The following is a 17,343-nucleotide window of genomic DNA, read 5'->3' as shown; positions in this document are numbered from 1 at the left end:
TTCATATTTTAAAAAGTTTATTTCCATGAGTACAAAGAAAAGGAAAAGCTTCCCTTTATATAAGGTTAACAAAACCCAACCAAAAGAACATACAAATAATCAAGATACAAAAAATCACAGACTCATCTCAGTATAAATTTATTTATTTTTAATTTTATTATGTTATGTTAGTCACCATACAATACATCATTAGTTTTTGATGTGGTGATCCACGATCCACTGTATTCGTATAACACCCAGTGCTCCATGCAGTACGTGACCTCTTTAATACCCATTACCGGGCTAACCAATACCCCTCCCCCCTCCCCTCTAAAACCCTGTTTGTTTCTCAGAGTCCATCGTCTCTCATGGTTCATCTCTCCCTCCAATTCCCCTCCCTTCATTCTTCCCTTCCTTCTCCTAATATCCTCCATGCTATTCCTTATGTTCCACAAATAAGTGAAACCATATGATAATTGACTTTCTCTGCTTGACTTATTTCACTTAGCATAATCTCCTCCAGTCCCATCCATGTTGATGTCAAAGTTGGGTGTTCATCCTTTGCGATGGCTGAGTAATTCCATTGTATATATATATGGACCACATCTTCTTCATCCATTCATCTGTTGAGGCGCATCTTGGCTCTTTCCACAGTTTGGCTATTGTGGACATTGCTGCTATGAACATTGGGGTGCATATGGCCCTTTTTTCACTACATCTGTGTCTTTGGGGTAAATACCCAGGACTGCAATTGCTGGGTCATAGGTTAGCTTTATTTTTAAATTTTTGAGGAACCTCCACACTGTTTTCTAAAGTGGCTGTACAAACTTGCATTCCCCCCAACAGTGTAAGAGGGTTCCCCTTTCTCCACAACCACTCCAACACTTAGTGTTTCTTTCCCTGTCCATTTTTGCCATTCTAACTGGTGTAAGGTGGTATTTCAATGTGGTTTTGATTTGAATTTCCCTGATGGCTAATGATGATGAACATTTTTTCAAGTGTCTGTTAGCCATTTGTATGTCTTCTTCAGAAAAGTGTCTTTTCATATCTTCTGCCCACTTTTTGACTTATTTGTTTTTTTGGGTGTTGAGTTTGAGAAGTTCTTTAAAGATCTTGGATACCAGCCCTTTATCTGTAGTGTCATTTGCAAGTATCTTCTCCCATTCTGTGGGTTGCCTCTTTGTTTTGTTAACTGTTTCCTTTGCTGTGCAGAAGCCTTTTATCTTGATGAAGTCCCAAAAGTTCATTTTTGCTTTTGTTTCACTAGCTTTTGGAGATGTATCTTAAAAGAAGTTGCTGTGGCCGATGTCAAAGAGGTTACTGCCTATGTTCTCCTCTAGGATATTGATGGATTCCTGTCTCACATTGAGGTCTTTCATCCACTTTGAGTTTATCATTGTGAATGGTGTTAGAGAATGGTTGAGTTTCATTCTTCTGCATGTGGCTGTCCAATTTTCCCAGCACCATTTATTGAAGAGACTGTCTTTTTTCCATTGCGTGTTTTTTCCTGCTTTGTCAAAGCTTATTTGACCTTAGAGTTGAGGGTCCAAATCTAGGTTCTCTATTCTGTTCCACTGGTCTATATGTCTGTTTTTTGTGCCAGTGCCATGCTGTCTTGGTGATCACAGCTTTGTAATATAGCTTGAAATTGAGCAACGTGATGCCCCCAGCTTTGCTTTTCTTTTTCAACATGTCCTTGGTGATTCGGGGTCTTTTCTGATTCCATACAAACTTTAGGATTGTTTGTTCCAGCACTTTGAAAAATGTCATTGGGATTTTGATCGGGATGGCATTGAAGGTATAGATTGCTCTGGGTAGCATAGACATTTTAATAATGTTTATTCTTCCGATCCATGAGCATGGAATACTTTTCCATCTTTTTGTATCTTCTTCAATTTCTTTCATGAGTGTTCTGTAGTTCCTATAGATCCTTTACCTCTTTGGTTAGGTTTATTCCGAGGTATCTTATGGTTTTTGGTGCAATTGTAAGTGGAATCGTTTCTCTAATTTCTCTTTCTACAGTTGAGTTGTTAGTGTATAAGAAAGCAACTGATTTCTGTGCATTGATTTTGTATCCTGCCACATTACTGAATTGCTGTATGAGTTCTAGTAATTTGGGGGTGGAGTCTTTTGGGTTTTCCACATAAAGTATCATGTCGTCTGCGAAAAGAGAGAGTTTGACTTCTTCTTTGCTGATTTGAATACCTTTTATTTCTTTTTGTTGTCTGATTGCTGTTGCTAGGACTTCTAGTACTATGTTGAACAATAGTGGCGAGAGTGGGCAACCTTTACATGTTCCTGATCTTAAGGGAAAGGCTCTCAGCTTTTCCCCATTGAGGATGGTATTCGCTGTGGGTTTTTCAGAGATGGATTTTATGAACTTGAGGAATGTTCCCTCTATCCCTATACTCTGAAGATTTTTAATCAGGAAAGGATGTTGTATTTTGTCAAATGCTTTTTCTGCATCAATTGAGAGGACCATATGGTTCTTCTCTCTCCTCTTATTAATGTGTTCTAACACATTGATTGATTTGCGAATGTTGAACCACCCTTGCATCCTGGGGATAAATCCCACTTGGTCGTGATGGATGATCCTTCTAATGTATTGTTGGATCCTATTAGCTAGGATTTTGTTGAGGATTTTGGAATCCATATTCATCAGGGATATCGGTCTGAAATTCTTTTGGATGGGGTCTTTGCCTGGTTTGGGGATTAAGGTAATGCTGGCCTCAGAGAATGAGTTTGGAAGTTTTCCTTCTGTTTCTATTTTCTGAAACAGCCTCAGTAGAATAGGTATTATTTCTTCCCTGGATGTTTGGTAGAATTCCCCAGGGAATCCAGCAGGCCCTGCACTCTTGTTTTTTGGGAGGTTTTTGATCACTGCTTCAATCTCGTTACTGGTTATCGGCCTATTCAGGTTGTTAATTTCCTCCTGTTTCAGTCTTGGCAGCTTATAAGTTTCCAGGAACTCTTCCATTTCATCCAGATTGCTCAGTTTATTGGCATATAGTTGTTGATAATAATTTCTAATAATTGTTTCTATTTCCTTGGTGTTAGTCGTGATCTCTCCCCTTTCATTCATAATTTTATTTATTTGGGTCCTTTCTCTTTTCTTTTTATTTGTTTATTTATTTATTTGACAGAGAGAGACAAAGCAAGAGAAGGAACACAGACAGGGGCAGTGGGAGAGGGAGAAGCAGGCTTCCCGCTGAGCAGGGAGCCTGATGCGGGGCTCAATCCCAGGACCCCGGGATCACGACCCGAGCCGAAGGCAGACGCTTAATGACTGAGCCACCCAGGCGCCCCCCCTTTCTCTTTTCCTTTGGGTAAGGAAACTACTGGCCAGTAGTTTATTGATCTTATTAATTCTTTCAAAGAACCAACTTTTAGTTTCTTTGACCTGATCTACTGTGTTTCTGGTTTCTAATTCATTGATTTCTGCTCTAATTTTAATTATTTCTCTTCTAATGCATGGCTTAGGCATCGTTTGTTGCTTTTTCTCTAGTTCTTTAAGGTGCAGAGTTAGTTGGTGAATTCGGGATTTCTCTATTTTTTTGAGTGAGTCTTGGATGGCTATGTATTTCCCCCTTAGGACAGCCTTTGCAGTATCCCATAGGTTTTGGACCGATGTGTTTTCATTCTCATTGATTTCCATGAATTGTTTAAATTCTCCTTTGATTTCCTGGTGGACCCAAACATTCTTGAGCAGAGTGGTCTTTAGCTTCCAAGTGTTTGAATTTCTGCCAAATATTTTCTTGCGATTGAGTTCCAGTTTTAAAGCATTGTAGTCTGAGAATATGCAGGGAATAATCTCAATCTTTTGGTTTCGGTTGAGACCTGATTTGTGACCCAGTATGTGGTCTATTCTGGAGACAGTTCCATGTGCTCTCGAGAAGAACGAGTATTCTGTTGTTTTAGGGTGAAATGTTCTATAAATATCTATGAGGTCTACCTGGTCCAGTGTATCATTCAAAGCTCTTGTTTCCTTGTTGATTTTCTGCTTAGATTATCTGTCCATTGCTGAGAGTGGAGTATTGAGGTCTCCTACAATTAACGTATTGTTATCAATATGCCTCTTTATTTTGGTTAACAGTTGGCTTATGTAGATGCTGCTCCAATGTTAGGGGCATAGATATTTGCAACTGTTAGATCTTCTTGTTGGACAGACCCTTTAAGAATGATATGGTGTCCTTCTGTGTCTCTAATTACAGACTTTAGTTTAAAATCTAATTTGTCTGACATAAGAATTGCTACCCCAGCTTTCTTTTGAGGTCCGCTGGCATGGAAGATGGATCTCCATCCCTTCACTTTCAGTCTGGATGTATCTTTAGATTCAAAATGAGTCTCTTATAGGCAGCATATGGATGGGTCCTGTCTTTTTATCCAATCTGCAACCCTATGCCATTTTATGGGAGCATTTAGGCCATTCATGTTGAGAGTGATTATTGAAAGATATGAATTGTCATCATATTGCCTGTGAAGACATTGTTTTTATAGATTGTCCCTGTAAATTTCTGTTGTGTATCACTCTTAGGGTCTTTCTCCTTTTAGAGAACCCCCCTTAATATTTCTTGCAGGGCCGGCTTCGTGGTCACATATTCTTTCAGTTTCTGCCGGTCATGGAAGCTCTGTTTCTCTCCATCCATTCTAAATGACAGCCTTGCCAGATAAAGGATTCTTGGCTGCATGTTCTTCTCGTTTAGTACCCTGAATATGTCTTGCCAGGCCTTTCTGGCTTGCCAGGTCTCTGTGGATAGGTCTGACATTATTCTGATGTTCCTCCCTCTGTACGTAAGGAATCTCTTCCCCCTAACTGCCCTTAAGATGGTTTCCTTGGTTCTAAGATTTGCAAGTTTTACTATTACATGCTGGGGGGGTTGGCCTGTTTTCCTTGACCTTGGGAGGGGTCCTCTCTGCCTCTAGGATGCGAATGTTTGTTTTATTCCTCAGATTAGGGAAGTTCTCAGCTATGATTTGCTCAAATACATCTTCTAGTCCTCTCTCTCTCCACTCCCTCCGGGATTCCAATTATCCCGACATTGGAACACTTCATGGTGTCACTTATTTCTCTGTCTCTATTTTCATGGATTCTGAGTTGTTTTTCCCTGGCCTCCTCTTTTCCCTTTTTATCTATATATTGTCTTCCAGGTCGCTTATTCGTTCTTCTGCCTCAGTTATCCTAGCTGTTAGATTATCTAGATGGGATTGGATCTCATTGATAGCATTTTTAAGTTCTGCCAATTCAGTTTTCATTTCTGCCCTTAGAGACTCTATGTTGCCATTAATTGATTTCTCCATTCTAGCCATTGTCTTCACAATTGCTGGCCTGAATTCCATCTCTGACATCTGGTTATATCTGCATCCATTTGTAAATCTGCAGCATAAGTCATAATCTCTGCGTCTTTTCTATTTTGGAGGCCCCTCCTCCTAGTCATTCTGTTGATGGGTGTTTGAGGGAATGTATAGAGTCCAAATTATTGACCAGAACCCAAGCAAGATGCACCTGTTTTCTTGGGACCTTAGGGTTGCTGGCCTCTTGTTTTCCCAGCTGTCTTCTGCAGGAGGGGCCTGCCACGCTGTTACTCAGGCAACCCTGTTTGGGCGGAGTTGCCCAGCCCCCCTGTGGCGGGGGATGGGCTCAGCGGGAATCAGTTTTTGGGGCTTTTGTTCTCTGGCGGCTTTCCCTGGCAGCTTTCAGCATCTCTTCCACGAGTCAGAGCAGAAGAGACCGTTTCCAACCCTCTGCCTCAGAGCAGAGAGACCGCAGTCTGTTCTTCAGTGAGCTCTCCAGGCCACACTGTCTCTGTTTCTGTCCGTGCTGCTATAAACTGCAGTGGCCTGGGTTGTGCGCCCCTCCGCAGCGCCCCCAGTCCTGCCTCCAGGTTGGGGCACTTCTCTGTCCTTTGTGCTTCTAAAACCGCCAGCCGCTACCAGTTCACCCGCGTGACTCCGCCGCTCCGGGTTTCCACCGTGGGGGCTGCCCTAAAGTCCTTTCCCCGCCGCTACCGGTCTGCAAGTCTGTGCCCCATCCCCAGGGCGCGAGACTGTTGCTCACCGGAGGTGTAGGATCCCCACGGCCAGGCTCCCTCCCGCTGCCATTTATCCTCCCATATCTGCCCACGGAATCAGGGCTCCCTGCTTTGTACCTCAAAACTAACCACCTGCGATATTCTGCTTGTAGAGATCCAGATTTTCTTACATCTCAGGCTGGTTTCGTGGGTGCTTGGAGTGGTCTGGTAGATATACAGCTCAATTCCAGGGACCAGTTGAAATAGGGCCCCCTACTCCTCCGCCATCTTTCCTTCCTCTCATCTCAGTATAAATTTAACAACAAAACTTGTTAATAAAATGTTAACAATCCTAACCCACTGCTGTATTGGAATTCTATTATTATATGAGCAACTGATTACCAAAGGTTAGAACAGTTTAATACTGGAAGGCTTGTTGATATAATCACTATCAAAAATAAATGAAAGGGATCTCTTTTTTTCATAATTAGCCGGAGAAAAGACTTAACCAATTTTACTATCTTTTCAAAGAATAAGCTTTGATTTCATTGATTTTTTTCCTATTTGTTTCCTGTTTTCAATTTAATCAGTTTTGGCTCTAATTTTTATTATTTCCCTTCTTCTGTTTACTTCAGATTTAATTTTCTCTTCTCTTTCTAGTATCTAAAGTGAAAGATGATTAATTTTAGATCTTTTTCTTTCTTATATATGCATTCAATGCTAAACACTGCCTTCACTATATCCCACAAATTTTAGTAAGTTAAACTTGTTTTCATTTCTATTTAGTTCAAAATATTTAAAAATTTCTCAAGACATTTTCTTTAACTCATGTGTTATTTAGAAGTTATTTAGAAATATTTTGGAATTTTTCCAGCTCTATTTCTGGTGTTGACATCTAGTTTAATTCCACTGTGGTCTGAGAGCAGCCATTGAGTGATTCCTAATCTCTTAAATGTCTTAAGGATTTGTTAAGGTTTGTTTTATAGACCAGAATGTGTGGTCTATTTTGGTGGATGTTCCATGTGAGCTTGAGAAGAATGCATATTCTGCTGTTATATGAAGCAGTCTGTAGATTTGCCTTATATCCATGTAACTGATGATATTGTTGAGCTCATCTATGTCCTTACTAATTTTATGCCTCCTGTATTCATTTCTGAAATAGGGGTGCTGACATTTCCACCTATAATAGTAGATTCATCTGTTTTTCCTTGCAGAGCTATCAGTTTTTGCACTCACACATTTACATGTCTACGTGTTAAGTTTCGCTACGTCTTCTTGAAGAACTGATTCCTTTATTATTATGTGATGCCTTTTTATTCCTAAAAAACTTTCCTTACTCTGAATTCCACTCTGAAATTAATATAGCTCCTCCCACTTTCTTTTCGTTGGGGTTAGCATGATATATCTTTCTTCATCCATTTACTTTTAATCTATATCTGCCTCTATATTTAAAGTGGGCTTCTTGGGCACCTGGGTGGCTCAGATGGTTAAGCATCTGCCTTCAGCTCAGGTCATGATCTCCAGGTCCTGGGATAGAGCCCCACATAGGGCTCTCAGCTCAGCGGGGAGCCTGCTTCTCCTTCTCCCTCTGCCTCTCCCCTCCCTCCCTGTGCTCTCTATGTCGTTCTCTCTCTCTCAAATGAATAAAGAAAATCTTTAGAAAAACAACAAAGTGGGCTTCTTATAGACAACATACAGTTGGATATTTTTTGATCCAATCTGACACAATCTCTGTTTTATAACTGATGTACTTAGACCACTGATATTCTAAGTGACTATTGATATTTTTGGATTAATATCTACCACATTTGCTACTGTCTTCTATTTATTGCCCTTGTTCTTTATTCTTATTTTTGTCTTCTACTCCTTTTCTCTCAACACTTTAAATATTTCACCTCTACTCTCTTCTTGTTTGCATGAGTTTCTGAGAAGTCATGTGCAATCCTTGTCTTATATCCTCCTATTTTTTTTGCTTTGGCTTTCAGGATTTTTGTTTATTTTTGACTTTCTGTAATTTGAAAATGGTATCTCTACGTGTAGTTCTTTCGGCATTTATCGTACTTGGTATTCTCTGACCTTCCTGGATCTGTGGTTTGGTGTCTGATACTAATTTGGGGAAAATTCTCAGTCATTATTGTTTCAAATATTTCTTCTGTCCCTTTCTTTCTTCTCATTCTGGTATTCCCATTAGACCTATGTTATAACTTTTGTAGTTGCTCCACAGTATTTGAATATTCTCTTCTGTTTTTTTTTTTTCCACTCTTTTTCCTTTTTGCCTTTCAGTTTTGTTAGTTTCTATTTAGATATCCTCAAGCTCAGAAATTCTTTTCTCAGCTTTTCCTTTCTGGTTCTTTCTTAGAATTTCCACCTCTCTTTACATTGTTCATTTAATTCTTCCATGTTCTCTACTTTCCCATTAGAGTCCTCAGCACATCAATTAATCATAGTTTTAAACTCCCAGTCTCATAATTTCAACATCTCTGCCATATCTGAGTCTGGTTCTGATGCTTGCTCTGTCCCTTCCAACTGTGTTTTCTGTCTTTCAGTATATCTTATAATTTTTTGTCGATAGGCGGCACATGATGTGCTGGGTAAAAGGAACAGCTGTAAAGAGGCTTTTAGTAATGTGGCAGTAAGTTGTGGGGAGAGGGGAAGTGTTCTATAGTCCTAGGATTAGATATCAGTCTTTTATTGAGCTGGTGCCTCTGGACTATAAAAGTCAGACAACCTTGTTGGCTATTCTCTCCCCCTTAGTTTGGACAGGATGACTACAGCAGGTTGGGATTGGGTGTCTTCCTTCTCTCAAGTCCACTGGGCTCTGATAAAACTTAACCAACTGAGCCACCCAGGCGCCCCTGGGCTCTGATAAAACTTGAGCAAGTTCGGTTCTGGTTGAAGAGTTTCTCCTGAAGGCAGACCTTGTTAAGAGGAACAGGATACTGTGGCATATTTCAAAAGAGTTTCCCCTATTGTTAGCACAAGGGATTTTGCTCTGATATTCATTGTGAGAACCTGGTAGAGGTCCAGGAGGCAAAACTCACAAAAGCACCCCCACTGACTGGGTTCCCTGGAGATTTTATATCTCAGACCTGCCTACAATGAGCCTCTAATGATTTCTCAGTTGTAGTTCAGGTTTCCAAACACTGGCACTGATTCCTACAAAGGTTTCTGCTAAGTTGTGAGTCTCTGTATTTGCCTGTTAGTCTCTCCAAATTTAGGGGCAGCAGCTTGTTCTGTGATGTCACTTCTATAGGTATAAGAAGAGTTGTTGATTTTTCTATTTATTCAGCTTTTTACTTGTTCAAACATAGTGGCTTCCGAGCTTCTTATATGCTGGACTGTAAACTGGTAGTATTCTTTTGAATATTTTTATATAAAGGGTCATGTGTTCTGTGAACAGAGATAGTTTTACTTCTTCCTTTCCAGTTTGGATATCTTTTATTTCTTTTTCTTGTCTAATTCCTCTGGCTAGATACTCCAGTAGAATATTAAATAGCAGTGGTAAACATGGGCATCCTTGTCTCATTCCTAATGTTAGGAAGAAGTGTTTGTTCAACATTGAGTATGATGTTAACTGTGGACTTTTCATAAATATCTTTTATCATGTTGAACATGTTTCCTTCTAGTCCTAGTTTTCTGGGAGTTCTCATTTTGAAAGGATGTTGGATTTTGCGAAATGACTTGTGTGCTTCAATTAAGAAAATCATCCCCCCTCTCAGGTCCTATTAATGTCATGTATTATATCATTTTTTTACATTGAACCACCCTTATATTCCTGAAATAATCCACTGTCATGGTGCTTAATCTTTTTAATATGGTTTTGGACTTGGTTTGCCAGGATTTTGCTGGGGATTTATACATCTATATTCATTACAAATACTGGTCTGTAATTTTCTTTTCTTGTAATGTTCTTAATATGGCTTTGGTATCAGGGTAATGCTGACCTTAAAGGATGAGTTGAGAAGTACTTCCTACTCTTGTCATCTTTGAAGAAGTCTAAGAGAGATTGGTATTCATTCTTCTTTAAATGTTTGGTTTAATTCACTAGTGAAAGCATCTGGCCCTGGACTTTTCTTTGTCAGGAGTCTTCTTATTACTCATTACATCTTTTGGTTATATGTCTGTTAGATTTTTATTTTTTTCTTGAGGCATTTTAAGTAATTTGTATGCTTTTAGCTAACGGTTTGTCAATTTTATCTTTCAAAAAAATCAACTTTTGGTTTCATTCTCATTATTTTTCTATTCTCATTTTATTTAACTCTGCTCTAATCTTCCTTTCTTCTGCTAGCTTTGAGTTTCCTTTGCTCTTATTTTTCTAGTTCCATAAGATATAAAATTATGTAACTGATTTGAGACCCTTCTTCTTTTTTAAATATAGTTATTTACAGCTATAAATCTCTGAGCACTGCATCCAGTGTGGTGTTTTCATTTGATTCCTCTGTAGGTATTTTTCTAATTTCCCTTGATTTCTTCCTTGATCCACTGATTAAGGGTATCTTGTTTTATTTCCACATATTTTTTAACATTCCAGTTTTCCTTATGTTACTGATTTTTGGCTTCATTCCATTGTGGCTAGAGAAGACACTTTGTATGACTTCAATATTATTACATTTTTGAGACTAGTTTTGTAGCCTAACATCTGGCCTATCCTGGAGAATATACCATGTGCACTTGAGGAGAATGTGTGTTCTGCTGTGCTGAGTGGAAGGTCTAGTTGGTTATAGTGTTGTTCAAGACCTTTTTATCCTTACTGATCTTCTGTCTATATGTTCTATGCATTATTGGAAATGGGATACTGAATTTTCTGTTATTCAAGAATTATTTCTCCCTTCAATTCTATTGAAAAGTATTCTTAGTGGACTGAAGATTCCTACAGCCTTTTAGAATGGTCAAAATAGGTTTCAAAACCAATTCAAAATAGGTTTACAAGAAATTAAACCAAGATATTCCAGTTTTAGAAAATTTCCTCAAGAATTGATAGTATGATAATAATCACAGTCAACTTGCTGAGCCTTTACTTTCTGCCAGGCCCTGGGCAAAGCATTTTAAATGCATTAACATTGGGTAGTTCTATTACTATCTCAAATTTTTAAATGATACAAGAGATTATGAGCATTTCATCAGTCAGTAAATACATGTGATTCAAAGCTTTCAGAGCAGCAGTGTTTATTACAGAAAAAAAAAAGGCAGACTAGTGGCTAGAACGTGGCATTGAGTTAGAAAATCCATATTTAATAATAATAATAATATTTAATAATAATAATAATATTTAAACTAAAATATTTAAACTATATCACTTATGACTACATAATCCTTAACTCTTTTGGTTCTCAATTTCCTCAAATGCAAATAATCTCTAAGATTCCTTCTAGTCTGTACTTTATGATTGTTTGTACCCAAATCACCAAAAACAGTGCTGGAAACAAAACAGTCCCTGACTGAAAATTATTTGAGACAGTAATGTAATGACTTCCATAAACTAATCCTGTTCCAGAAGCATAAGTACATAGGAGAAACACCTCTACTTGGGAAAGCTGACCAAGACTGTGGCAATCACGATAAAGCAAAAAATTAAAAACAAATCAATCCCTAAAGTAAGAAATAAAATCTAGAGTTTATATTTATAGTAGAGAAACCTCATTTGCAACCACTTATATTCAAGTCAGAGAAAAAGTTCTGACCAATTCTACATTCATTCATTGATTTAACACATTTATTAAACAAGTACTAAAATCTGGCCCTGAGCCAGGTTAATACTATACCTGCATGTTTTCAATAGGTTTGGTCACAGTTTAGGCAGGGAGACATTTTGTGGATAAATACAATAAAAGCTATGCTAAAGTTATTAACAGAATTCTATAGTAGCACAGACTTCTGAGATGACATTCAACTTGATTCTTATATTTGCCAGATGAGTAAGACTAGACTATGCATGGTTATGCAAGTAGAGGGTGTAGGTGAAGGCTGGTGGACAGCACAAAGGAGACGGTTTTGCTAAGGTCAGAGCGAAGAAAAGGCAGGCATCATATTCAGATTTTAATTTAGTGTTGTAGAAATAGGATGTCAATTTAATCTCAATTCTCTCACTGTGACATACTCATTATTATCAAAGCTAAGAGTTATTGAGTGCTTTACATATATATATGCATATACTCCCTACATAAAACCAATGAGATAGGGTTTTACAGATAGGAAAATTAAAGTGGAGGTTAAATGTTTTGTCCAGCATTACATGGCTAGTAACTGATGAGGCTAGGAGGTAAAACCAAGCAGTCCAACTCTAGAGATGACACAGTATTTCCCTTGCTAAGCACTTCTGCTCAAATGTGTTGGCCCACGCCCATTATCATCTCATCCCACCTCACAGAAGTATCTGCAGAGCTATCCTTGAACCTCTCCTATGTCATTTATAAAATAGAGGGTCTGGTTAACTAACCATGCCCCCCCATCTTGTCCAGGTGTGCAGTCCTTCTCCTAAATATTTTGAACTCTTTTCCAATAGATTTCTTCTCCACCCTAAACACAACCTTCCCTTTCCTTCCAGAATGATGAGGAAGTCTACATCAGCTTTCTACTAGTAGGAATGAGAATTAAGAATACTAGGTTTGAAGGATAGCTAGTTTTTACTCCATGTCAAAGAGAGTACATAAATTAACACTCCTGTTAAGCCTAAAGAGAAGAAAATTAATTCAACTTCACAAATGTGAAATCAGACGCTACCTTTAGTCCCTCCAATTCATTTTCCAGTTGCTTAGAATAGTGCTCGCTCTGTTCACGCAGTTTCCTGTCTTTAGATGCTTCAGCAGCCACAGCTTCTGTATGAACTTCCAGCTTTAAAATAAAATTAAAAGAGCAGATGTCATGGTTGTAATTGTTTTTCCAATAAAATGCTTTTCCCCATGGGAATTTACCTTATAAGAAGATAACTCAAATGTTGAAATTCGTATTTAATAAAATAACCAAACTTAAAAAAAAAAAGGTTTTCAACAATTAAAGGAGGATATATACATTATTCCACTAATCTGAAAAAGCAGCTTTAATCACTACCCCATGGGCACTAGAAAATCTCCCTGACTACTAACCTCTTTTTTGGCTCTCTCTGTTCTGCGCAGTTCTTGCCTTAAGCTTTCAACTTTTTGCATCACCAGGTCCACCTCTTCTTCCTTATCTCGGACATGGCGAGCAAGTTTCTGTTTTTGGGTGTGCAATTCTGTTAGCCGCTCATTGATCTCCATGAATTCCTGCATGGCCAGTTTCCTCTGACAGTGTGCGTCTTTCAGCTCTTTGGACTGGTTTTTTAATCGCTCACTAGCCTGGACTAGTTCCTACAGTTTTGTAAAAAGAATAAAGTTACCAATTCTGCAAACTAGGGACCAATTTTGGCCATCAAAGTAGCTATCATGAAGTCAAGAAGAGCCAAAATTACTCATCTGAGGACAAAATTAAAAGAAGGCAACTACTTCTGAACAGATATTAATAGCAGGGTTCTCTGTTATTAGTCTCTATTCCTGATGCTAACATGCTAACTGTGATGAACAGCTGATTTAATCTGCCAGTACCTTAGATTCTACAAGTAAATAAAGAGTACAGGAACACCACATATGATGGCCAAAATAAAGGGCATGTGCTATGGTGAGCGCTGTGAACTGTGTAGGACTGTTGAATCACAGACCTGTACCTCTGCAACAAATAATACATTATATGTTAAAAAAAAAAAAAAAGAAGATAGCAGGAGGGGAAAAATGAAGGGGGGGAAATCGGAGGGGGAGATGAACCATGAGAGACTATGGACTCTGAGAAACAAACTGAGGGTTCTAGAGGGGAAGTGGGTGGGGGATGGGTCAGCCTAGTGATGGGTATTATAGAGGGCACGTATTGAATGGAGCACTGGGTGTTATTTGCAAACAATGAATCATGGAACACTACATCAAAAACTAATGATGTAATGTATGGTGATTAACATACCATAATAAAACAATAAAAAAAATAAAGATTTGTGAAATGGAATGGATATTTGTGAGATTTTTAAAAATTATACTGAATCATTACAAGTGATAAAAAAAACAAGGAATGCTCTTATGTGGAGACTAAGCCTTAGGCCAGAAGCAAGAAGAGAAAGCTAAATAAACTCCCGGATCAAAGTGTGAAACTTAGAGGGAGTTAAAGCACTCAAGTCTGCTTTCTGGCAAAAGGAAATGCAAACCATTTTTGAGTAAAGAGCCTCAATGAAATGTAGGATTTTTATGAGCACGGTAATATGAGCTCACTACCACAGATTCCCAAACACCCAAAGAACAAACAACCATAAGGAAAGAACAGAAACAATAAAAACAAACTCCAATGGTATCTGGACATTAGAATTATAAAATATTAACATAAAATTTGTATGTATGAAACGTGAGGAAGTAAAAAGAAATCAATTTAATGGGAAAATGACAAAAGACTATTAAAAATGACCAGCCAGATTTATAAAACAACTGTGTAGAACATTTAGAAATGTAAAAATATAAGTGTTAAAATTAAAGACCTGAATTCATCAATGCAGTAAGCTCCACATTTATGAATCAAGAAAAAATGTTAAAGCTCAAATCCAGAAACTTTTAAAAAATAAAATTGTGTAGCACCAAATAAAAATAAATGTCCTTAAAAGAAATCAGTGAAAAAAGACAAATCACTTATTTTCCACCCTCAAAAACAAAAACAAAAAAAGATAGACTAAGAAGTAACAACAGAAACGGGGGAAATGTTTCTAATGAGATATGAAAGTAATTAAAATTGTATACCCAGAAAAATTCCTTTTCAACTAGGAGGCTAAATAATTAGATTCATATAAACAAAAACTGACAGAGCTTATCACAATCAGATCTCCACTAAATAAGAACCTCTGAAGATTTACTTCAGGAAAAAGAAAAATAATTTTAAAAGCAAAGTATAATGACAGAGAAATGGAGGACTAGGAAACTAGTAAACATAAATGTGAATGTTAAACAAACAAGTGAATGAGACTGCATTATAAAAAATGTTTCATCTGGACAGTAAACAAAAAGGATATAAGTAAAACATTAGTAAAAAATACCACCAATGTTGGGAAGACATAACAGAGTTAAAGATTTGGGAGGTATGGTTTCAGATATTAAATTCAGACTTTGTTAACTATGCATGATAAAACTCAAGAGCAGTTACTAGAAACTGTTAAAACAAGTAGTGAGTAAAGTGGGAAGAAAAACAAAAAAACCCCACTTCAATTAAAATACAAGAAAAAATTTTGCAAGATGAAAAAATGCTGGAGATTCATTGCACAACAATGTGAATGTACTTTACACTATTGAACTGTACATTTTAAAAATGGTTAGGAAATATTTTATATTATATGTATTTTACCACAATATTAAAAAGGCAAGAAAGGAAACAAAGATAGGCACAGAAAAAGCATGACAAACACAAAGCAGAAAGTAACTTGGTAGAAACATGTCTATACACATTAGTACTCAAAATTAATATAAAAGGGCCAAATTTGTTATACCAAATTAAAAAAATAACATCTAGACGTTAATAGAAAAAGCATTATTATTAAGGATAGAGAATGTCCTACACAATGATAAAATTCAACACTAGAAAGAAATGCTATTCTAAACTTTTATGCATTCCACAAGACAGACTCAAAATAAATTATGAAGAAATTGCCAAGAACATCATAGAAAAATTGGTAAACACATGACCATAATGAGAAATTTCAATTTGACAATCATTAATAGATAAAACAAACAGTTAAAAAATAGTGAATATAGAGAAGATCATCAAGCTTCATATGTAGAAGCTTGCACCCAATTCTTCTCAAGCACATAGTGAACATTTAAAAATTGTTGGTGCCTGGCTGGTTCAGTTGGTAGAGTGTGTGACTCCTGATCTCAGGGTTGTAAGTTCAAGTCCCACGCTGGGTGTAGAGATTACTTAAAAATGAAATCTTAAAAAAATAATAATAAAAATAAGTAAAAAATAAAAAATGTTAACAGTCTGTCTAGGCTATGAAACAAGTCTCAGCAAATTTCAAAGAACAGATATTAAAGATCAAGTTCTTTAAAATCATCACTATTAAAATAGAAATCAAAGGTAAAAAAGGCTAAATTCCATAATAACTCACTGGTCAAGGAGAAAAGTCATAAAGAATGTTAAAATATTTAGAACTAAAAACAAAGTGAAAATAACAAAAAACAATAAAAATGTTTAGTAGATATATTAAAACTCGAGGATGCAGTAAAAGGTTTACTTAAGGGGAGATTTATAGCTTGAAATACTTGCATTGAAACTTAAAAAACGGTTTAAATTCAATGAAATTCCACATAAAAAGAGATAGAACCTATTAATGCTTCTGCCAACATGAGAAGATAATAAAAATCAGGACATAAACTAAAAAAGAGAAATGTTGGGATAATAAACATCAACAAAGGCAAAAGATGGTTCTTTGAGAGAATAAAACAGGCAAACATCAGGTGAGATCAAACAAGGAGAGAATAATAAATGCAAAAAGAAATAATATTAAGAAACGAAAAAGGTTATAACTACAAATCTGGAAGAAATCAAAAAAGCTAATGAAAATATAATGAAAACTTTATGACAATAAATTTGTTAGCTTCTGAAATGAACGAATTCCTACAAAAATACAATTTATCAAAACTGTTTCACAAAGAAATAGAATGCCTAAATAGCCCTATAATAATTAAAGTACCTAAATCAATAGTCAACAAACTTTCCCCATCCCCTCAGTGAGAATTTCCAAACTCAGATGGTTTCACAAGTGATTCTTCCAGGGTTTCAAGGAATAAACATTCCTCTTATACAAACTTTTACAAAGAGAAAAAGAGGCAATGCTACCCAACTCTTTCTATAAGACCTGTATAACCTTGATATCACAAAAACACCAGAATAGAAAAAAAATCACAAGCCAATCATACTGATGAAAACAAAAAATCCAACAACAAAAAAAGACATTAGCAAATCAACTCCAGTGACACAGATAAGCATTAACTCTGGATAGACTCCTTGTGTTGAAATTCCAGATCCACCACTTTCTAGCTCTATGAACTTGAACAAGTGTATTTGACCTCTCTGTGCTTGGTCTCACCATTTATAAAATGAGAACAATCATAATCATCATCATAATAATACCTAAATCACAAGGCTCTTATAAAGATTAAATGATCTGATATATGCAAAGCACTCCAATTACAGTGCTATTACATAAGTGTTATATATACTGGCATATTATTATTTAGGAGATAATACCCATGCAATTTAGGTTTAACCCAGAAATGCAAAAACGGTTTAACATTAGAAAAAGTGTCAATGTAATTTACCA

The 17,343-nt window shown here is 36.8% G+C and overlaps 1 protein-coding gene across 4 annotated transcripts in view; it reads right to left on the bottom strand.

The window, feature by feature from the left end:
- Positions 1–17,343, bottom strand: part of CDC42BPA (CDC42 binding protein kinase alpha) — a 350,267-nt gene that overhangs the window by 111,187 nt on the left and 221,737 nt on the right. For 2 of the 4 annotated variants that reach the window (XM_028111910.2, XM_028111911.2), the window contains exons 13-14: positions 13,070–13,312; positions 12,708–12,818 (exon numbers count right to left, since the gene is read on the bottom strand). In XM_028111910.2, the coding sequence (XP_027967711.1) occupies positions 12,708–12,818; positions 13,070–13,312 (354 nt within the window). The remainder of the gene's footprint in view (positions 1–12,707; positions 12,819–13,069; positions 13,313–17,343) is intronic. The other 2 variants (XM_028111912.2, XM_028111914.2) reach the window with 1 other exon arrangement.

Source organism: Eumetopias jubatus, unplaced genomic scaffold (genome assembly GCF_037043125.1).
Source record: "Eumetopias jubatus isolate StellerSeaLion01/CBP00866 unplaced genomic scaffold, mEumJub1_p1.0 scaffold_12, whole genome shotgun sequence".
In the NCBI taxonomy this organism is placed as follows: Eukaryota; Metazoa; Chordata; class Mammalia; order Carnivora; family Otariidae; genus Eumetopias; species Eumetopias jubatus.
The sequence above is the reverse complement of the archived record's forward strand: the minus strand, read 5'-3'. Positions and strand labels throughout refer to the sequence as shown.